The 23,368-nt window shown below is 45.0% G+C and overlaps 3 protein-coding genes across 5 annotated transcripts in view; 1 reads left to right on the forward strand and 2 right to left on the reverse strand.

The window, feature by feature from the left end:
* Positions 1 to 7,938: 7,938 nt before the first annotated feature.
* Positions 7,939 to 12,479, reverse strand: jkamp (jnk1/mapk8 associated membrane protein). The gene is made up of 7 exons (XM_018727466.2): positions 12,367 to 12,479; positions 11,992 to 12,068; positions 11,352 to 11,506; positions 11,035 to 11,241; positions 10,504 to 10,685; positions 10,328 to 10,404; positions 7,939 to 9,109 (listed from the first exon to the last, which is right to left on the reverse strand). Exons 1-7 carry the CDS (start codon positions 12,368 to 12,370, stop codon positions 8,891 to 8,893), a joined length of 921 nt encoding a protein of 306 aa, XP_018582982.1. The 5' UTR covers positions 12,371 to 12,479; the 3' UTR covers positions 7,939 to 8,890.
* A 3,094-nt stretch (positions 12,480 to 15,573) lies between these two features.
* Positions 15,574 to 17,773, forward strand: gpr135 (G protein-coupled receptor 135). The gene has a single exon (XM_018727516.2). The coding sequence runs from the start codon at positions 15,971 to 15,973 to the stop codon at positions 17,345 to 17,347; it is 1,377 nt and encodes a 458-aa protein (XP_018583032.1). The 5' UTR covers positions 15,574 to 15,970; the 3' UTR covers positions 17,348 to 17,773.
* Positions 17,774 to 20,859: 3,086 nt separating this feature from the next.
* daam1a (dishevelled associated activator of morphogenesis 1a) overlaps positions 20,860 to 23,368 on the reverse strand; it is a 56,393-nt gene continuing 53,884 nt past the window's right edge. For all 3 annotated transcript variants that reach the window (XM_018727721.2, XM_018727719.2, XM_018727720.2), the window contains 2 exons: positions 22,698 to 22,868; positions 20,860 to 22,501 (listed from right to left, as the gene is read on the reverse strand). In XM_018727721.2, the coding sequence (XP_018583237.1) occupies positions 22,289 to 22,501; positions 22,698 to 22,868 (384 nt within the window). In that variant the 3' untranslated portion in view covers positions 20,860 to 22,288. The remainder of the gene's footprint in view (positions 22,502 to 22,697; positions 22,869 to 23,368) is intronic.

Genomic DNA, 23,368 nt, shown 5'->3' on the forward strand with positions numbered 1-23,368 from the left:
TAGATTTAGAATGAGACAGACTTTGAGAAACACACACACACATTTTCAGAACCGCTTGTCCCAGAGAGGGTCACGGGGAACCGGAGCCTACCCAGTAACACAGGGCATAAGACCAGAGGGGGAAGGGGACACAACCAGGACGGGACGCCAGTCCGCCGCAAGGCACCCCAAGCGGGATTCGAACCCCAGACCTACTGGAGAGCAGGACTGTGGTCCAACCCACTGCACCACCGCACCACTTTGAGAAACACTACACTGAAAACCCAAGACCTCCACGAGCGAGGGGTCTAGCTCATGCCTTAGTTTCGAAGGGCAGCTCCCGGTGACTCATGGGAAGGATCAGTGGCTTTTATTGAGCGGCCTCCTGAGCCTGGTAATCATTTTCAACGGCACTCAGTCGCAGACCATTCCAAAGCCTCCAAGGAACATTACTTCTTTTATGAATCCTAGTTAAAGAGCCATGATGTCCGTAGGGCACCTAAAGCCGAAGGACATAAAGAACTGGACAGGCCACCAAAGAAGGTGGTGACTTCACATACTAGAAAGTGCCTGCTGTTATAGCTGAGAACTTTATTTTGCTGCATAGTAAACAAAGTGTACTTTTCACACCCAACTTCATTAACCACTTGTCCTTGTCAGGGTCACAGTAGTCCAGAGCCTATCCTGGGAGTACTGGGCACCAGGCTAGGAGGAAGACACCCTGACTGGGACACCAGTCCATTTTAGGATAGCACCTCTGGGCTATGGGAGGAAACAGACAAAGGGGAAAACATGCAAACCCAGTATCGACTGGGCTTCATTCAAACCTATGCCCATATAGCCCAGTCATTGTGAGGCAGCACTACCAGCTGCTGCACCTGCACTTACTCATGATTTCATCCACAGTAAAATATCTAAAAATGTATGCAATAAAAGGCAGTGTGTAGAATTACCTGCTGTCATCTGGAGCAGAGGACACAGGGAAGGCGGGACCCAAGTGCAGGATCGTTAATTCAGGGCCAAGGGGACAGACTCGTTCTTGTTGTCAGGAATGGGAAAATGGCCAGTTGATCGGCAGTCAAGATGAAACCAAACATCCCTAGACAAAAGCGGGAAACAAGGCAAATGGTGAAGGGAACAAAGAAGAGGAGGAGTCACGGACAAAGGGGACGTGGGCCCCAGGCATCTTCACCTCAAGTGAAATCCCCCAACTGGGGGGGGCTGGTAGTAGTGTTTTTTATAGCCAAGTGTCCAGTTGAAATCATGTGCTTAACTAGAGCCAGGTGCTGCTGGATGAGGTGCAGGTGTGGTTGTTACACCTGCTCAGCACAGCTCCTCCTTTCCTCAAAGTTCTTACATACAAATAAGTGTAAACTTTGCTCCCAAAGGACATTTTTGTCATCCTTATTGTGTCCCTATTACATTAATTATGCTTTACATGCACATTGACCACAATCCCATCACATCTCCACAGCAAATGCTGCAATGTGACCAAGGTCACTGTGTGTGTGCGTGTCCTTTCAGCCTGACACTTCGCAGCTTCCTCTGTAGACAAGGAGCCTTGGGCCACAGCGAAGAAATCCTCATAACCTCATTGTCACAGTACCTGTTGGCTGAAAGATCTCATTACACAACAAGCACTGATCACTTATTCTGAAGGCGGTAGACGCACCACTAGCTATGCGCTTCTTTGTGGCTGTGTGCTCTGCGGTTACCATGACAACCAAACATCGATTTGTTCTAGTCTCACCTTTCTAATTGTAACAAGCAAACTGCTAGTAGAACCTTTCAAAGAGGAAAATTTATTATTGCCACACTCAAAGGTTAGAGCGTCGACAAGACTTAGTGTTTAGTCCAGGAATGTACAACTGTTGTGGTTGCTCTTAAGCATCTATCTGAACCGTGCAGCTAGCCTGCACTTGCACAAATAGTCCAGCTTTCACTATTAATGTCATTTAAATGAACTCATCTAGCTATATTTTGTAGCAAGTGGGGAAGAACACATGCGATATTCATCAGCAACACTACTGTATAGGGCACTTTGATAATATTGCACCAGGCACCATGTGTTAAAGCTCTTAGTAGCCTGCTGAAGAGCACTCTTTTTCAGATAAATAAAAATGAAAATAGCCAACTCACTCATGTGGTGAGGCCTGGAAGAAAAGTCAACCATGGTGACAGAACCGGTCAATTAACATAATTACAAGTGCTGATAAATCCTGATAGGTCTCAGTAGAAGAAAAGTCAAATTTTAAATTTTATTGGCACTCTCTTGCCACAGACATCACTAAGAGAAGAAGTTAGAAGCTTCAGACAGCAGCACAGACAGGTTTTCTTGCTGGAACTGTATGGAGGAGATTAACAAGAGGAAGAAGATGAAGTAGAGAGAGCTGGTGGAACAGCACTGCTTGAAATGTTGGAGGGAAGGGTGTGTCCACTGAAGTAGGGTGCAAGGTCCAGGAAGGTCGCTGGACAGGGCTCACAGAGTGTTGGGCATCGTGGGGAGGGCATCTAGACACCTGTGGTTCAAGAGAGGTGAGCAGTGGGTTCAAGGTGGAGCTACCTAAACACATGCTGGAGTCTTGTCAACCCTAGTCAGGTCACCTACGCGAGGGTGTTTGATGATGAAAGATCCAAAACGCCCCATGAGCCCAGGTTACATCACTGATGCTGTATCCAGGAGCATCACATGATATGTATTTTTTTTTTTAAAAAAAAAAAAAAAAGTACACTTCAACTACTGACTGTAGCTGACATGACAATATATCCTTTCAGTAGATGTTTGATCAGCATTATAAGATACAATATAATATGATATAGACACCATTGAAAAGTTTGAGTACACTTACTGGAAACTATGTTGTAGTTTCAATTGGAAGCCTCTGCTTAACAACACTGAGCGGGAAATAACCCAACATGTCACCCCAACTCTTCTACAGAAACTCCCAGAAATGTAAGACACTACAGTTTCAGAATATTTTTGATGCCATACATAATGTAAGAATGTGTCTCCGAGCTGAACACGTGCACTCACTGAGTACTCAGCAACACCTCTTAATCCTCTACAATATTACAATACAGCACTCCTCTATTCAGCAATCACTGTCCTAAAATCCCACTGGCATAAACTAATCCAGACTTCTATTGATAATTCTATTAAAATGTGTTTTAGTGATATTCTGCTTTATGGTCAGCATTGATCTTTAAAGACACATTATCAGGACAGTAAATCATTGCTGTGATATCCGAGCCCAAACATTCATGGCGAGATCTGGCTGTATGAATAAAGTGATCAGGAATGAAGATATAGTGTAAAGTGGAATAAGGTGTGTGGGGTTAGAATAAAATATATAATCCTTAATGTCAGGGTGTAGTTCTCTCCATATATCAACCAGATCTAGACTGGGTTAGCATTTTCAAACACATTCTCCAGAATTCCCTTGCTTTGCTTTAAATGTGACTACATGCCAATAACAGTGCTAATCAAGAGGTAAATTACACTGCTACCTCACTGACCTGGAGGGGGAAATTTGCAGCTTTCAACTACAGGTGGGAAATGTAAATAATTCACTTACTGCAGGAATCAGAACTTTATTCTTCAGCCAAACAGATCTTTTAAAGACCACCCATCAAAGGCAGTTTGCACAGAGGTGACCTTTCCGAGAACAGGCAGTCCGAAAAAGTGAGATATACTTCACACGCCCAATAGGCGGTCGTAAGATCTGACCATCAAAGGGTGAGAAAAGGGTAAAATTTCCTTTGGATTGGCAAGAACCTCAGCTGAGGCAACACAAGCAGTATATTCTACAGAGATGGTCATCAAGATTGCATTGTACCATTGCTGTGCTTTAATTGGACTTAACAGATTGAGGCAGTTAGTTCATAATGCCATTGCCCTAAAGCAGTCTCAGACTGAGTTACCATGAAACGGAAAAAAGAAAAAAGTTGTTCTAGATCACTCAAGGATGTCGTTTTATGTATAACCGCCAGGTGACAGGTGACAGTCCCAGGGCAGAGCCTAAGACCATAGTGCTTCACTGTGGGATCAGCTTGGGGATGAGATGTCATAATATTGGCATAGAGGGAGATGTTTGGAAGGTGAATGAGATAAATCAGCAGTTAGTTAAACTGTTAGGGTGCTTCATTGCCTGGTGAATAAAGAAAAAGAAAAATATTAGTAGGTGATGCTGACACAGACAGACCATAGGTCCATCCTCCTCCGGCTCCCTTTTACATTTGTGTACCTGATGTCATGCAGAACCGAGGGAACCCGGATGGCTGGACCCAAGTGCGGAGTCGTTTGTCTGGATTCAGGGAATCAGGCAAGTTCTCGGCATCGAGGACAGGCTAACGGTCGGTCGATCGGCGGTCGGAGTCAGAGCGGGGATCCATGGGCGAGGTCAGGAGACGAAGCAAAGAGTCGATCAATCGGCGGTCGGCGTTAAAACGAAGATCCGTGGAGGTCGTCGGGAAGCAAAGCGAAGGGACAAAAACCAGAGGACGAGAACTGAGAATAAGGCTTGTGTGTGGACTGGACATTACGAAGGAGGGCAGTTGTCTCTGATGAGATTCCGCAAAGGTATGGGCGCTGAGGAAGGTCTTTTAAAGGGTGAGCAGTTAGTCAGGAACTGGAGTCAGGTGCTGTCGATTGGGTTGTGGGCGTGAACGTGACACCTGAATATCTGACCATAACAAGATCAAGTATTACATTCATGCCTAACAAGCAGATCCAATTTCAGAAACGTTTTTCCAGCACGACACGAAGGGATGGACGATAAGCATAAGTGAGATGAAACATCTTCAGCGATGCTTGTCTGTTCTTTAATTTTCTGCTGATCACGGTATTGACATTGTGTTCTGATCCACTGCAGTAGCACTCAGTAACCCTGACACTCAATGCCGGCAGAATATACCGGCTTTCCTTCCAGCCTGACTTGCACAGAATCAGGGATTTTCAACAAGAGGACCATGAACGTCTACAGACATAATGACACAGGTGTTGCCTTTTCATGTGTTTTTAAGCACTTTGCTTTTACATTTTAAGTGAAAATTATTAAGTTCATTTAATTCCCTTATGAAATTTGGAACAGATTTCTGCAAACTGATCAAAATGAGAACTGGCAATGACTGCTCCATTCCATGCCACTAAAACAAAAATCAGAGCAATGGTTTTCAGTCCCGTTATTCACAGAATAAGTGTCGACTTGGAGAAACTGCAAGATCAGTTGGATAAAGAAAGCAGATGGCAAAATCTGCGCATGTTGTTAATAAACAAATAGCTTTTTCAGAACAGCAACTAGAGAAGGTGCTGTGCCAAGCTCTTTGTGCAGAATTGTTTCTCCTGTTCTGTTTCAGGCACGGAGAGATGAGCTCTGCAGGACCCTGGAGGGAGATGAGCAAAGCCATGGCGCTCGACAAAAAAAAAAAAGACAGGCTCATCTCCAAGAGGAGGTCAGCTCTGGATCCAAAGTCCCACCGGGGAGTTCCTTCATAGTGCACCAGGCACTCTTGTACACACCGCACACACAAAGACACCATCCACAGCGCCTAAGGTTCCAGCCTTGTAAAAAGCAGCTTATGGGTTCAAATCACAGTAGGGTCACTGCTGTTGTGCCCTAAAGCACAGTCCTTAATTTCAATTGCTGCAGTAAACTGTATGCTGTAATACACAGGAAACTGTAAAATTTTGATGTGCTTCACTACAGAAAAGGTCATGTGCTCAATGTGCTGTGTAATGATGTATTTATATATAGTGACAGTGTTTCAAGTGGGGCGTGCAGTGGCACGGCGGGTTTGACCGGGTCCTGCTCTCCGGTAGGCCTGGGGTTCGAGTCCTGCTTGGGTTGCCCTGCGATGGACTGGCGTCCCGTCCTGGGTGTGTCCCCTCCCTCTCCGGCCTTACGCCCTGTGTTGCCGGTTAGGCTCTGGCTCCCCGCGACCCTGCATGGGAGAAGCGGTTTCAGACAACGTGTGAGGGAATTATTCTAGCACTTTTAACAGATTAGATACATCAAAAAAATGTACTAATGGGAAACTCCAATGGACTTTAATTGAGGGCGAATCAGTATCTACAATACAGAGCGCTGCATACTACAGGTAGCCCACAAATGGCGTAACACACTGCAGAACACACACTTCGCCCATCGGGGCCCCCCAAGCAACAACAGGGCAGTAACAAAAGGGCGCATGAATGTCAGCTTGGTGTGAGGAGGCACAGCCCAGGGGGTCTCGTTTCACCTTACAAAGATGAGCCCGGACGCACCTTCGGTTGGGACAGCGCCAAGGTCCGGGCCCGATCCGGCTACTGCAGAGATGATAGGAAGTTTCCGGAAGCCCGTTTCAACAAACGGGGTCCAGGCAGCAGGCGTTTGAATTTGGACGCTGTTCGCGAGCCACCGAGAGGTACGGAGCTCGTGCGTCATAATCCAGGGACTGCCTGTACTTCGGAACATTTGAAAAGAAAGGGAATCTGCTGTAGCATTTGCCGTTTGTCACAAAATTATGTTTTGAGATAAACTTCAATCTTTATACTTAAAGTGTTGATGCACATTGCAACATATACTCCGTTAGGGTTACTGGTGGTCAGTCATGCCAGTTGTATGTTGTTACATTCATATGTTATTATTGTAACACCAGTTATTTATTTATTATGTCTATAGCTCTGGGTAACCGAATTTGAATCATGAGCTAGATTGCATAATGGCCTGGACCTTAGTACTGCTAAAAAGAGCAAAGTTTTTTTATTTATTTTTTCTAGAGGAACTTTATTTGGGGTGGGAAAGATGCCTTGTTCAGTAAACACTGCAGACAGAACTGAACACCTGAAAACTGGGTAGCTACACCATTGTAAGGTGCAACACATTTTTTTGCTCATTATCCATCCTCTTAAAATCACAGGGTTTCAATTAACCGTAATAATCAGACCTGATCTCCAAGATGAGAAACTGCATACGGGAACTGTGTTGAAGAAACAATGAGTACCAGATGCAGCCAAAGATGACTCTTTGTGTGTGGACTCAGAGAGGTGAAGGGGGTTTTGCGTTTTTAAGGCTCTGATGCTGCGAGTATCTTTGGTTCAGCCATTGCCTTCTTTTTTGCGAGTTTCGGTCTTATCAAGTTTTTGGCACTTAATTCTTATTGAATTTTATAGGCTTTATTTTTGTTGTTATAGGAAGAAAAAATAAAAGGTACCTGTAATCCCAGCCAACACCACACCCTACCTGGTCACTTACTGAAGCCAGCACACCCTGCTGTGTCGCATATTGTATTTTCACCACGTTTTTTGTTCCGATTTATACAGTTAACACTGTCAGAAAGGTAGTGAACTGGTGAGTACCTTCAGAGAAGCACAGGAGCAGTAGTAAAAGGGTCCTGTCTCCATCTCTGTAGTACTTAATAAAAGTCCAGGGTGAGTCCAGAACACCACCAGACAATTATTAAACTGAGGGAGGGACTGGAGGACATAATCTGGCCATTAAAAAGTGCCTTTAAAAAAGTCATGACAACTGCTGTCACTATAAATGTTTGCAGAAACTTTTGGATTTATTTAAATAGACTCTCTGCCATCCACTCAAACAGTCACACAGAACCTGACCAGATTTTGCAAGTAAAATATGTCTAAAAACCAATCTAGTTATGGTCCTTTGTTAAATTTAACATATTGCTTACATTTATTCATTTATCTGATGTTTTTCTCCAAAGTAACTTACCATTATTGACCCATTTATATAGCTGGATAATGTTACTAGAGCAATTTTAGGGTGAGTACCTTCCTCAAGGGCACTGCAGCTGGCAGTGGGTTTTGAACCTGCAACTCAGCTCTAATCCCAATGCTAGCAGTGTACATACCTGCACGTAGAACACTGGACTTCTGATGTAAATGGTCATTCAATAAAAAGAAAAGTCATCCTTTAATTATAGCAGATCTATTTTTATTTCTTTAAATATTAAAGATGGCCTGCTGTCTTTAGGATTATATAAATAGAATTACATACACATAAATTAAACATTGTTTTAACAATCCAGAAGAAAGTTATCAAAACAACTGCCACAATGGAGTTTAACATTTTATACAGTTCCATGAATACACAGTGATCGCATTTTCCTCAATATAATCTTATATTGAGGCAAACATTTTAGGCATGCTGTTTGCAGATACTATACTTACGTTCAGCAGCAAAAGTATTTTATGTTGATTTATTCTACATGCAAAGGCATATAAGCGATAGGGTTTACGCAGTTTAGTTTTTGCTTAGTGTAACCTCTATGTGTTAGAAAGACAGTGTTGCTGTCATAAAGTACTTTGGCACATTGATTCCATGGTGGTAAGTGTTTTACCTAAACTTACTCCTGTGAACAAGTCTGCCGTCATTATCACGCAAAAACAAAAATAGTAAAAAAATTAAAAGAAAAAAAAAAAAAAAAATCGGTTGAATTCCAAGGGTCAGATGGAATTGTACTAGAATTAAAACGATGTCTAATTCTCAAAAATACAATGGATTGTTAACTTTGACAGATGTGAGAGCTAAAAGGAAGACACTCTGGAAAAAATACAGTGTACATCAAGTTTTTACAAAAAACGCAAAATGAGGCAGAGACATTTGACCACAAGCATGCGTTTCCACTAAATCATTCACACCTTACAGTACAAATATGTAGCTTTGCTTTATAGAAGCAGACGCAGCTGCTTTAATAATTTACTCTCCAAGTCAAAGGAATGCGACAGCACACAGAGCCCACATCATTTCAGGGTATGGAATTGTGTCAAATTAAATCAGCAACATCACCATTGCCTCCCATTGGTGCCAAAAGAGTAACAGAAGAGACCGGGATGAGTCCCTTCTATTTTGACCCCAACCACCTCAGCCAAAGGATCCACCAAGCAGGCGCTACGGTAATCAATGGCTACCTCTCAGTGCCCATTTCCCCCTTCTGACAAAATCCTGTTGGGCTCTGTGAACTTGGCAGTGAGCAGGTAGAAGAGGGCGGGACCTGGCACCAGGGCCAGCAGGGGCAAGTCCTGCTCCAGTTTGTCTAATCGGGAGATGGAGATGATGCCATAGGCATGAAGCAGCCAGTGGCTGAACAGCACCACCAGCCTCTTCTTCTTGGCAACAAGGTTTTTGAAGGACTGTGCAGAGGAAAAGGAATCCAACAAACATTTGCTTTTACAAGGGCATTAAACTGCTGTTTTTAAATAATTAGTGCTAGAAATCTGTAACTACAGGTAACTGGCAAATATAATGAAAACTTTAATGTAAATGAGTTGAATGCTGAGCACATTCAGTTGCCAATTACAGTATGTTATGTAGTAACTTTGAAAGAGGGCTGGTTGTTGGGACATGCTGGGAGAACCTTCAGTCAGAAAAACTTAAACCGTCTCACAAGGAACAGTAACTAATACCGGCATGGAATTCAGAAGGAAAGACCCTAGCTAAGGATGGAAAGTGTATATTGGAAACAAGAGAAAGTGGAAATTCAAAATGCAAGGAAAAGCAGACAAGCAATTAAGTTACTCAACTGTCAAGAACTTCAGAGAGGAATACTACGGTCAGGTTGCAGTACACAAACCCCTTGATTGCTGCATCTAAATATGCACTTCAGTGAGTAAAAAAAGTGCAAAAAATTCAAGTAGTAGTCAACTGAGCATTGGGGGGGGTTTAAAAAAAGCCACTCTTCATGTTGTTCTCAACAGGCTGAGGAATACCTATCTAGTACACACGGAAAAATTTTACAGCCCTACATACTCATCAGCCATCAGCTCATCATTAAAGGGCTCTGATTGCTCTCTTATTCAGTAAAAAGCTTGAACAGCAGAACCTGATGCAGCAGGTAATGTTGTGGTTTGGACTATCACTTTGCACTCAAAGAACCAAGATTTCAATCCCACCTCCTCCTGTAGTACCCCTGAGGAAGGTAGTTACTGTAAATTGCTCCAGTAAAATTGCTCTGCTGCATAAATGCGTAAAACATTCAGCTTGGAGTGAAAGATATTCTAAATTTTAAAAAAATGTAAATTAAAATTGTGACCCATATACCACAACTCTCCCAACAACCAGACTTCAACCAAAGAGAACACATATAGAAATTTCTGGAATGATGCCTGAGACCGTTTCTGTCTCAAAGTGTTTCCACTATCATCAAAGCACTAAATTCTAGAATTTATCATGGAAGAAAATTGTCACATCCCACAGATACACAGAAAAATTGAACAAAGGCACAATGTTCTTGTGCTGTGTGGCAGCCTTGCAAAACATCAATGTGTCCTTTATTTTGTCAGTTACCTCTTCAAAAGTATGGACAAATGCATGAAAACTACAGTATGAAGATCACCATTAATACCTCTCACCTGTATTTCTGAGGCTGACATGTAGACGGCAAGAGTTACCAGGGATAAAACCAAGATGATGTACGGAAACGCATAGTCTGAAAGCAGTAGGAGAAAAAATTTAAACAGCTTGGATTCCATCAAGAGAAACACATCAGTCAGAAGCATCAGAAGTGCAATGCAGGGCTCATACTTACAGAGCAATCCACCACCCACAGCTTGTAGCACTGTGAGAATAGGAAAGAAATAGAGGGCAGCATAGATGCTTTTGAAGCGGTCAGATTTCCCCAGACCACATGCTATCTTCTTCACCAAGAGAGGTCTCAGCAGCATCATAAAGACCAAGCAGAAAGCATAGTAGATCAACACTATTGTGTACCTGGGAATAAAACAAAGTGAGTCACATCCGATGTCAAACAGAAGGGACTGCAGAAACACACCGCCATAAACAGAATCTCCAAATTTTTTGACGTAACTCAATTAACAACTAAAAAGAAGATCTCTCTCACTCCCTAATGAAAACCATTTGTCCTTGGCACAGTCATCGTGGTCTGGAGCTTATCCCAGAAGCATAGGGCATGAAGCCAGACAAGGTACACCCTGGATAGGATGCCAATCCATTGCCGGGCCGTCTCACACACACACTCAAACACTACAGGGAATTTAGAGTCACGATGCTTATATGAAGTTTAAAATCCACATTCAACACAGCATACACTAGTACTCACAATGGGAACACAGCTTCCTGGGTACAGTGCAGCGTAGTGACATAGTCCGGGCTGGGATTGTACAGCATGGTGTACCAGTCTGACAGCATTTTGACCCGGCAGGACCGGATAGACAGCTTGCCCACAGGGTCGTTCACCAGTAGCGTCACCAGAGCAGCCACCCCGCATTCCAGCAGCGCGGTGATGTGCTGGAACAGAGCGCTGGAGCTGCAGACAACACTGCGAGTGGTCAATATCACGAAACAATCGCTGTTCACCGCAAAAAGCAAAGCAGATAGGATGCGTACGCCGTGCAAATACCGAATAAAGTGAAATACCTTTTCTTTCCGGAGTACCACTCTATGAAGAACCAATGTAGGACCAGCGGTAGCATTGCCATGAAGCCCAGGTAGAGCCAATCATAGAGCTCGGGGGTCTCGGTGCATTTCTCACATATCTTCTGAATGTTGCTTCTCTCACCTCGGGGGCACGCCTTCCAATTCACCAACAAAACCAGAGTCTCCTCAGCGCTCATCGGACATTTCCTCGGCCAAAAGCGAGGTAGTCCGGACGGGGGCCATACACCGCTGCCCGCCCGACGTCTCGGACACTCGGGTACACATACAATTCATACAGGCAAACACATCTACATAAAGATTCCCACTTCATTTAGCTCATGCTTTTCTCCAAAGTGACTTATACTACTAACAATTATTGACACAATTAGGCTATTTTTTTACTTGAACAACTTGGTAAGTCTCTTGCACAGGGGCGTACTACAGCTGGAGGTGGGATCTGAACCTGCAACCTTTGGGTCTAAACTAGGCAGCAGCTCAAATCACTACACCAGGAGGCAGGTGCCCTCGCCCCTGCGATATTTTTTATATATTTCTTTAGCTATATCTCAAACAGATGAGATGTGTGGAGCACAAGATAGGCAGGAGGAGGATGTTGTCATCTGGTTTGGTAAATGCTCACCCCACATGATTCACCCTCGAACGAGTCGTTGACCTTTCCGCAGTACAAACCCGGGCAGGTCGAACTCATAGCTACCGCTGCAACACAAAAAAATGATTCAAATGACACGTCAAAATCCAACCAAACTAGTAGAAGCAACACGAGCTGCACCAAGAAAAACGACGTGTGGCGAGTTCATGGCACGGAAACCACCAGCTTGTTGTTGTATAAAAACATGACGAGCTAGTAGTTTAGCAAAGCCACTTAGCCAGTCAGTGAGTGTGTGTGTCTGTTACTTCATCATATATTTGCTCACACAGACAGACAGAATAAACATTCCCACAAGTTCACAGAATGAAACAGCGCCACATTAAATCGACAGCTGAACGCGCGTACCCATGATACGTGGTCTCTTAAGTTGAACTTGACTGAATAAGACAGCACACCAATTCTACGGTTTTCTTATTCGACTCATAGTCAGACGAAATGGAAGCGGAAGTGATAGAACGTGCGCGCGCACGCGCACTACGTAACATGGGTGTCGGGCGACGACGCTGTTTCGTGAATGGGTGCGCTGTGATGACACGTGACGGAAGCCGTAGAGGGCCCTCTGCGATTCCGCGTTGCTAAAAATTAATCCTGGTGGAAATGTGACTGCACCTCATCGTGCTGATAGAAATGATTCACCGCTGGCAAACTCACTTTTTCAGTCTTCCAGATGAAGTACGCTTTATCCACAACATTAACGTCTATCACGCAAAACATTCCACCATTTCGTCAATTTCAATATATCAGACAGCCTGTGCCAGTGAAGAGAAAGAACGAAATGTTTTTATTCTTGTTGTTTGAAAGGTAACACTGAGAGTTCACTGTTGCTAACAGGTTCCGCCAGAGGTGGCGCTGTTGAGCACATCGCGCTGACGATTCCGGCAGAACTTGTTTTACTAGACTTCGCTGTGGTCATCAATGTCGCCGCTTCTCTTGTGACGTCACAACTGGCGTCTTTCTATTCCGTGTTTAACCGACTTTACCGTCTGGCCCCCTTTTCTGCATTGCACGAAACAGCGTAATTCCCTCCCTCTGCAAATCTCATACGTTTAATCGGATATGAATTAGTGAGACAATACAAGGTTCGGCACAAAAGGCAGGCGCCCACAAAGGGAATTGATTTGGTGGAGCCCCAGGAGAGCCACATGGTCACGGTGTGGCAGCAGTCCGCCCTGCTGCCCGCGTTGGGTTGCGTTGCGTTGGCGGAACTGGAACAGTCCGCCTCTCAGTACGGTTGTTTGGCGCTCTGCGCTCAAGACACATTTTGTTCTTTTGGAAAACATACCTCAGATTATCTCACACCAGTCAGTATTTCCACCATCTGTCAGGCCGGAGAAGCAAGTGTCCAATGCAGGACAACATGTCCTTAGTTCATATACACCCGGCCTCTCCTAATTATACTTATACCTTCAACCCAGTAAAGTGAACATACAGTATAAGCAAAAATGACATTAAATGAGTCACAGAGCCACATTTTAATTATTATTGTCAGGTGGCACAGCGGGTTTGGCTGGGTGCTACTCTCTGGTGGGTCTAGGGTTCGAGTCCTGTTTGGGGTGCCTTGTGACAAACTGGAGCCCCAGCATGGTTGTGTCCCTTGCACCCTGAGTTGCCAGATTAAGCTCTGGTTTGCTGTCACCCTGCTCTAGACAAGTGGTTTCAGAGCATATGTGTAATCCAGCTCCTATCAATAATCAATCCATGTTTATCTAAACACATGTAAATCTATGCATCAGTGTCATGTCTGCAACTTTCAGATGGAAGGAATTACTGAGTCACTTGAAACACCTCACTGTTTTCACACACAATTTCAGAACATCATGGCTGTGCACAAATATGCAGGAGATGTGGATAAGCGCCGGGTCCCATGTCTCCCTACGTATGCTGATAACTCTACCGCCAGGTTATGTGACCAAGGACTAGAAATGCATTTTTTAGGCTTATGACAAAGGTTTTATGAACAGAAGTAAAGACTCCAAGGAGATGCAGCTGTCAATGTCAATGTATCATTCTTTTCTGACATGCTTAATAGCTTTAAAGGTTGCATCTTGAACACAAAAGTGGCCCTTAAAGTCAGGGAGAGGTTGAAATCTTGAGTGGGTTACTGGGGTCTTGTAGATGTAGACATTAGTTAAAACATAAAGTGAGAATGCATGACCCATGTTGGCTTGGTTTACAAGACTGTATTGCATGAAAGTGCACAGTACAACATATACACTGTATACATTGGATGGATGTTTTACACTAGAGAAATTTTAGAACAAAATTTTAGATACAAAATTTAATGCTCCAAGTTTAATATGCACAGACAGAGAAGCAAGAAAATTACACAGATTGAATACAGTGGAACCTCGGAACTCGAACGCTTCTGAACTCGAACAGTTCGGAACTCGAACGAAATTTCGTAACTCGAACCCGATGACCCTTTCAGGCTAAAACCTGTCAGACACGTGACGTGTCTTTTTTCCCATAAAACAAAGTCGCGGAGTGAACATCTCGCTGAATTGTGCTGTGAATTTCCACGTGTTTTTGTGCTTTTTTATATCTTATATTAAATAAGCCATCATGATGGGTCCTAAGAAGGTTTCTAGTGAAAGCAATGAGCCAAAAAGGAAAATAGTGAGAGCCACGATAGAGGTTAAAAGGAAATAATTGAAAAACACGAGAGAGGTGTTCGCGTGGTTCATCTGGCTGTACAGTGTGGAATGCCTAAATCTACTATTTACACTACACTGAAAAATAAAGAGACCATCAAAGCAGCTGATGTTGCTAAAGAAGTGAAATCTATTACAAAGCCCAGGTAATTGATAAGGTTAAAAAACTCCTGTTAATTTGGTTAAACAAAAAACAATTAGCCGGTGATATTAGAGGCAATAATTGTATTTTATTTTATCTTATTTTATTTTATTTAATGTATTTATGCGTTTTTCACTTTTTTATTTATGGTTTTAGCATCAGGTATGTATGTATATAGGTTTAAATAGGCAATCATTTGGGAGTGTGGAACGGATTAATCCAATTTACATTATTTCTCATGGGAAAAATTGATTCAGAACTCGAACGCCCTTTTGGAACGAATTGAGTTCGAGTTCCGACGTTCCACTGTTTTTATTTTTAAAACATTAGACTTCAACATCTGGAATTATCTGGTCCATACCAAAAAATGTCACGGTCATCACCTTTCTTTTTGCAGATATCTTTACATATTTTTGATCTAAGGAGTACAGTTAATTTGTGTTAACTTGTGTTTAGAGAGCCAATGCCAAAACTTACGCCAAAGAAAGCAGAGGTGTAACAACCTTCCACATACTGGTGGAATAAACAAATATTAGCAACGGGAGTTACTTAAAATAGTCAAAGACAATGTGGCTTTCCTGGATATTGAGGGAACGTACGTTTTACGCGGCTAGTAAAGGAATATTAGTGTAAAATTCATAAGAGAATTATAGTATCAATTGTTCACAAACTGCCGCGGACACTCCGAAGCCGCGAATGCATGAGTGTATTTTTGAAAAATATACTGAGAAAGATGAAAACATGAGGACCGCGCACGTCCGCACCGCAATCATGTGCGCGCATCGATAAATTCTGCTCGAACATAGACGCGCGTAATACTACTGAAGGCGGGGGGGCGCGCGGAGGGGGGCGCGCGCTCGTTGGTGCCTTGGCAACGGCTCGAGACGTCACGCTGTGAAGCAGAGGAAGCGGAGGAACCGAAACGCGAGCGCTAGGGGCGAGGAGGAGGAAGCCCGGAGAGGAGAGCCGGGAGCCGGGGGTGCGCGCTCGGCTCGCCGCCCTCGTCGCACCGATCACTCGGTCGCCCTGCTGCTGCCGGAGCTGCGACGCCGGGGACACGACGCGTGTGCGTGTCACAGGAGGTTGTGTTCTGCGCGGCTCGTGTGTGTGTGTGCTGCGGTCGCAGGAGGGATGAGTCCCCGTTCACTCGCCTCCGATGGATGCGCCTCTGAACGCTGCGCTGCTCGGCACCACCGACGGCCCCTCCGCGGACAACAACGCGTCTGCGAGCGATGTCATGCTGGACATCGTGTCTCTGGCCCCGGTTCTGAAGGGCCTGTCAACCCCGGGCGCCCCGGGAAACCACACGGCTGGAGGAGATGCGGCCGCGGCGCACGGCCTCGCCAAGACTGCGGAGCCCGCGTCCGTTCTCCACGGCATCTCGGTGGCCGTCCAGGCTCTGGTGCTCCTGGCCATTTTCCTGCTGTCCAGTTTGGGGAACTCGGCCGTCGTCGTGGTCATCATAAAACACCGGCAGCTGAGGACGGTGACGAACGCCTTCATCATGTCCCTGTCCCTGTCCGACTTCCTCACGGCCGTCCTTTGTCTGCCCTTTTCCTTCATGATGCTCTTTAGCAGAGACGGCACGTGGATTTTCGGGGAGCCGTTCTGCGTCGCCAACGGGTTCTTCAACACCTGCTTCGGCATCATCTCCACCCTGACGATGACTCTGATCTCCTTCGACCGATACTATGCCATCGTCAGACAGCCCCAGGAGAAGATCGGGAGGAGGAAGGCCATCCAGCTGCTGGTGGCGGTCTGGCTGACCGCTGTGTTTTTCTCCTTCCCCTGGTACCTCGTGCTGAGAACATCCGAGGACGCGGTGCTCCACAAGCGGGGCTTTTACCACTGCATGTACGTCTTTCACTCGGGGGACTCCAGGATGGGCACCGCGTACAGCATCTCCTTGATCGTGGTGTGCTATCTCCTCCCCTTCGCCCTCATGTGCTTCTGCCACTACAACATCTGCAAGACCGTGCGGCTTTCGGAAATCCGGGTTCGGCCCGTGACCACGTACGCGCACCTGCTGCGCTTTTACAGCGAGATGAGGACGGCCACCACCGTGCTCATCATGATCGTGTTCATCATCTTCTGCTGGGGGCCTTACTGTCTCATGGGGATCATCACCGCCTTAGGGAGCTACACCTTCAGTCCTGTCATGGACACCGTGGCCATTTGGATGGCGTGGGCCAACGGGGCCATCAACCCGCTCATTTACGTGATAAGGAACCCGAACATCTCGATGCTCTTGGGGAGAAGCAGAGAGGAGGGATACAGGACTAGAAACATCGCCGCCTACCTGTCGACGCAGGGCCAGAGCCGGGAGGCCCGCACGCGGGTCGACAGGATCAGGGACCGCTACGTGAGTAGACACGGGGTGGGCAGCAGGCTGTCCTCCTCCAGCCCGGCCAACGGAGGGGACGTCGCCATGTGGGCGTGTAAGAACCCGGCCGTGCTCTTCTGCAGGGACGGCCAGCCCGACACCGTCTCTGAACCCGTGGCTAAAACGGACACTGCCGACACCAGTCTGTAAATTTTCTCTGGAGTGTTTTTTTTCCTCATAGCTGCAGAGAAGGTCTGAAGGATATCTTCATTTCTGGACATTTTCTGCCAAAATACCCCTTTCCTTAATGCCTTGCAGACCATCGGAGGCCCTGCGAGACAGCAGAGTGACTTTGTGGGGCCGGTATGCAGTAGGTGGTACGCCAGTCGAGCACTGTGACAGGAAGACATCAGCTGGACACTTATCGTGTTCCTTGTTATCTAGACACACTGTCATGTCTGCTTTATAGTAAACCTTCCAGTTTCCGAATGCTGAATTTTTGTTAAAAGCAAATTTTGATTTGGGAATTGGGTGTGTACAGTGAGAAAGTCTGTCCATGTAAGTTGACACACTTTCTCACGTTCTCTGCATCCATGAGGTGGGCGGCACAGCGAGTAGCACTGCTGTCTTACAGCGCCTGGGTAGTACGAGAGGATGTGGGTTTGATCCCCACTCAGTCAGTGTGGAGTTTGCATGTTCTCCCTGTGGGTGCTCTGGTTTCCTCCCACAGTCCAAAGACATGCTGTTGATGCTTACCCACAATGCGTGTGAGTAACAGAGAGAGTCTGTTCCACTGATGTATGGATGAGTGACCCAGTGTAAGTAGTGTATCTAGCAGTGTAAGTCACCACGGTGAATAAGGTCTATGGGCTGATAACACTACACAGAGTTCACTGGAAGTTGCCTTAGAGAAAAGCATCTGCTAAATAAATGTAAAATGTAACTGTGACTCCATCAGTACAGGGGGTTCTGCTCTACAACGATTAAAAGAAGACAAAAAGTGTGTCTTATAGCAGAAGGAGGTACAGGAGGTTGTCGTATAGCGGGGATTCGCAGCCCTGCGCGTTCTCATCCTAGGAAATGTGACATCACATGCAAATACATCCAGATTCACCCTGCACCCTGGTACATCCCAAGCTCACTATAGCTCTGAGGGGGGGGGGGGAACCCTGCATCTTTGCCATGTGCATTTATTTAATTTCAGACTGCTATTAACAGGGTTTTTGAGAAAGAAGAAAAAAAAAATGCAGGACATACTGGAATCATTTCTCATATGAGCAATTATTTTTTATGTATTCATTTACACTTGGCAAGGAGTCCAGTTAAATATGGCTCTGACCATTAAAACGGATAAGAAATGTCCTCAGCGAGACATGATTATTAATCACACTTCCTCATTTACATTTTGACAAAATGTGGATATTAATGTTAGAAAGCAGAAAGTAAGAGAATTTCATATCAGCTAAGTGCTGCCATGGATGTTTAAGTAATATTCAGCTAAATGTCACTCATCATCGCACTGAAATTTTGACTGAGGAAGGAATGATGTTCACGCTGTTTTACTCCCTTTGTGCCGGTAGAGCTTTCGGCAAACTCTTCTTATTACTGCTATTAATAATCATAAAGTATCTTGAAAAATCATCAGGGGTTTACATGTTGTAAGGTAACGTTGTTCACAATGTTACCAAAGGGCTGCTCTCCTGATGTTGTAATAATTCAGTCACTCTCACACACACACACACACACACACACACACAAGGTCTGTTTACACTTCTTAAAGCCGAATTTCCAACATTACAAATCACCGCCCACACTATTAATGTGTCCCGAAATGCATAAAATCGCCGATCAACAAGTGTCACTTTTAACTGATGATGATAAAAGCACAACATTTTTGCACTCTTATGTATCCAGCGAATGTGATTGTTGCGCTTCATTTCCGACAAGACGGTGTGTTCATTTGTACAAGTTTACATTTTGTCACGTGAGTGCGAAAGGTTTCTACTCGTTTTGGTCTATCTTGATTGTAACACCTCGTAACTTTGTTAGTCTGTGAAATTCATTGTCTCGATACTTGTTCGCGAGACGCAAATCTGCAGTTGAAAATTAAATGTTATGATGCGCCTCTGTGTCTTCAGTCGGTGGGACTGCGTTAATATGTCATATATTGTGCCGGATTCGGATCTGTTGATCGATCGGAAAGGTTGTCGGGTTTCACCTTCATTTGTAGGATAATGGAAATCCTTGAGTGGCGCAGCGGTACGGTTTGCGCGGGTTTCTTCCGGGTACTCCGGTTTCCTCCCACACTCCAGAGACACGCCTTTCAGGTGAAGTGCACACGCTTAATTGATCGTAGGGTGTCAGTGTGTGTGTGGTGGGGCGGGGGGTCGCTCCTGTCTTCTTTTTAGGAGCTGCTCCTCTCAACCTCCATCACTATGTGAAGACCGATCTTTATTTCAGGCGCGATATTAAAACTGCCTGCATATGTTCTCTTCGCCCTTCCTCTTGGTCCTCCTCGTAGTCAGTGTGTCCGCGCGCGACCTTCCGTGTAACAGCCGCACTTTTGTCATCGTGCGTTCACAGCATCTGGAGATTAAGCACTTTCTTTGTCGTTGTGCAATTACTCACCCATTAGTCACCTTAACCACAGATTTACTATTATTTATAATAATTATATTAGCAGCTTTTCATGTTTCTTAAATTTTAAAATCTGAACATGTGAGCTTTAAACACGAATTTAGTTTGATCGCGTCAATACATAGTTCTCATTAACCACTGTACTATACAGTATTTTCTAGCCCCTCAGGCCACTGCCATGCGTCGTTCACACCTGCAGAGGGCGCTCGAAACCCGAGCGGGGTGCACGACGTGTTCTGCGAACAGCCACCGGTAGGTGGCGCTCATATCAACCCAAATAAACACTTCTAGGTTTTTAGCTGCCTTCTCAAGTTCAAGTGGTTTTTACTATCATTCCTTTATAGAGCTTGTATGCAGTGGAACGAAACGTCGTTTCTTCGGAGTCGATGGTGCAACACAGAACAGTATGCAGGACTACAGAAAGTGCAAATACAAGAGAGTGATGAGCACAGGGCCCCCCCCACACACACACACAGTAAGCTGTAGACTCACTGTGTGTAGTGTATGGAGTCCTGCTGGGGGTCATGCTGTTCTTGTGAGTGCCATAACCATGCTCATGTCATTTGACAGGACAGGTACAACCACAGCAAAAAACAATGAGAGAAGATGAACATGTAGAGAGATGCAAAGGACTGCAGTTCAAACCTAGGACACCAACTGCATTGCCTCCCTGTCCCAGCACTCAATTCACTTTCAGTTCCAAAGGATGAGGGGTGTCCCCAGGTCACCGGAAGCCTGATCTCCACGTGCCTCATTCAGAGCGACCGGCCTCATGGCTTTTTCCTGCACTACAATACACATCTCCCTCCCTTTGTACAAAGCACCATGATTGGTTGAGAACATCAGCATGAGTGATGAGCGTAAACCTACACCCAACTATGATCCCAGCGCTAGAACCTAGATACATCTATTATCTGACAGATGCTCTTTTTTTGAACTCCATACACTCCACACTGGATAAAATAATGCATTCCATATTAGGAATAAAGAAAAACAAAGTTTATCTTCTGCATTATTTTATTTATTCAAGATCTACCTTACATTAGAAAGCAGTTTTAAATTAAAAAAAAAAAAAAAACAAAAAAAAAGGCTCGTAGAAGGACCCCAACATACAAAGGAAACATCACAGTAAAAGGAGGCTATCCATAAAAGTATTTATTCAAGGGGATGTGGCAGATTGGAGAGGTTGATGGGGACATGGATCCTAGGATTTATTCTCCATTTACTTTTTACATTTCACCTAATTAATGGGGTGTGTATGTAGACATATACAGAGTACATAGAGAACTACGACGTGCATGTAAAAAATGTATACACATACGTTGTAGTACTGCATACACACTCATACGAGCATATAACTGGGACAAAACAATGTTTTTTTCCACTTTATATGCATAGAAATCATGTTGGCGTCCACAGTGCTTCAGTTAGTTGGACCTGGCTCTCACACAACTCTCGAAAAGATACCAAAAATGTAAAATTCATTTTACACCAGCAGACCTCTGAAATAAAGTGCTGCATTTGAAATACTACATTTAGTGTTCATTTAGCATTTGACTCAGTTTTACAACCAAAAATTAACTGTATCCAGATCAAAATATTTATCATTCTTATTGCCTAATGTATTCTCATTTAAATACTTCTAGGTCTTTAAAAAAATCCAGCTTAAAAAAGTTGCAGTGCAGAGCAGGAAATATATATATACTGGATATTTGTTGTCCATGTTGTGCTGAATCTGGATAAAAACAAGCCTGCTGTTCAAGACAGCATGGAATGCCCACTGGAAGCACAGGAGTGGTGGGTGCCCACGCTGGGACTGACATGCTCTCATCCCACCCACCTTGGCCTTGACACTGTGGAGGTCACGAGGGAAGGGCTGCTCCATGGAGGTCCCACTCTGGTCAAAGTAGGAGGGTACTTCTGCAGATAGGGAAAATGCTAGGGTTCGAAGGACTACCTTTTGTTAAGCAGAAGCTCCCCCAATGCAGAGAGGAGTGGTATGCCATGCCCTATTATCACTTCCTGCTCAGGAAGCAGGCCTACGGACAAGGGAGGGGGGTGCAGTGGTTCGCACTGCTCCTGAACATCTGCCAGCCTCACTACATCATCATGTTCGCTAACCGAGGAACACAGAGTCAGAGAAAACCAGTGAGATTAAACATGAATTTTGGCAACTGGCAGAGGGATCCACCGAGTCATATTTAAGACTCAACTCTTCTTAACTGCAGGTTATGTCCTTTTTTATTTATCTGTTTCCAGACAGACATCTCTTTTTCTGCAGCAGAAGACAAAAAAAAAAAAAAAAAAACCCCCCCAGTCCTTTCTTCTGTACTGTTCTGTTTTTAAGTTTTAGCATACAGAGACACATGGGTCTACATGGTCTTGCAGTTCTACCAAGGGCTGCTTTTCTAAGTCTATGGCCAGTAAAGAAAGGAATGCTCAGCTGACGCCGGCTGCTCCAGCAGTGCTGTGCAGAGCAGCCAGGGAGCAGAGTCAGGAGAGTATATCATCTGCTCAGAAGTTTAATTTGGTGACCGGCCGCTCCCTGCTGCCCGGCTCTGGTGTCTGGTTGATGATTCTCTTTCGGTTGCGCTTCATCTTGGACAGGTCCTTGTCAAACACCTCGCCGGAGCGCAGCGCTGACACCAGGTCATCAAACTCGCCATCCTCCTCACCATTCTCCCTGGCCTTGCGGGCCTTCCTCTCCTTTTCCCGCTGCTCTTTCAGCTGGGAACACACAGAAACATGAGCCACTCATCTACACTGCTCACTACCCCATCTTGGAGCCAGAGGGCGCTCAAGAGTTATTTCTACTAAAGCCTCATTTTATTTACCAGTTCATATAAAGAGTAGGGCACAGAGCTTGAGGAGGTAAGACCTCAGGAAGGGGTACCAGTAGTCAGGAGGAAGAGTTGGGTCTCACCTGAGCCTCCATGCGAGCCCGTCGCTCTTCTTCCTCCTTGCGCTTCTGCATGTTGTCATTCTCCTGCTTGGCCTCTGTAAAAGCTTGCATGAACTGGTCAAAGATGCCAAAGAACTCATCCGGCTGCATGCGAGCAGCATCCTCTCCGAAGTGCTTCACAGCCTTCTGGAACTATAGGAGATGATTGGAGCAAGACCCTTAGCACAAGCAGTCAGAGGGGCCACACTTCCTATGAGGTCATCCCACCCCCCAGAATTCATTTCATCACTATCTTCAGGTGATTTGCAAAGCAGCCTAATATGGCATATGACCACAAATGCATGGCAGTAGACCAGTCAGAAGTTACCGCATTGCTGAACCACTCTAATTCTACTGTCTTTCTCTGCTCAAGACTACAGCATCCAGGACCTTTCTGATGGCTGACAAGCAGCTAACACTCATAGAAGCTAATCAAGTGCTTGTGAGCTTGGAATGCCTGATTGATGCGCTTAGTTTTGAACATCCAGCAATGGAGTCCGTTCCCTCTTCAAACCTGTGGCCCCCTTCCACACTCATCCCCAACCTATTATGCAGTAAAATCTCACTCATAAATATCCTTCCATCAAATACATTCCACATGGCATAAAGGAACGGGGGTTGGGCAAAGTCCACCTTTGAAACCGATACCCATG

This window comes from Scleropages formosus, chromosome 15, assembly GCF_900964775.1.
Source record: "Scleropages formosus chromosome 15, fSclFor1.1, whole genome shotgun sequence".
NCBI lineage: Eukaryota > Metazoa > Chordata > Actinopteri > Osteoglossiformes > Osteoglossidae > Scleropages > Scleropages formosus.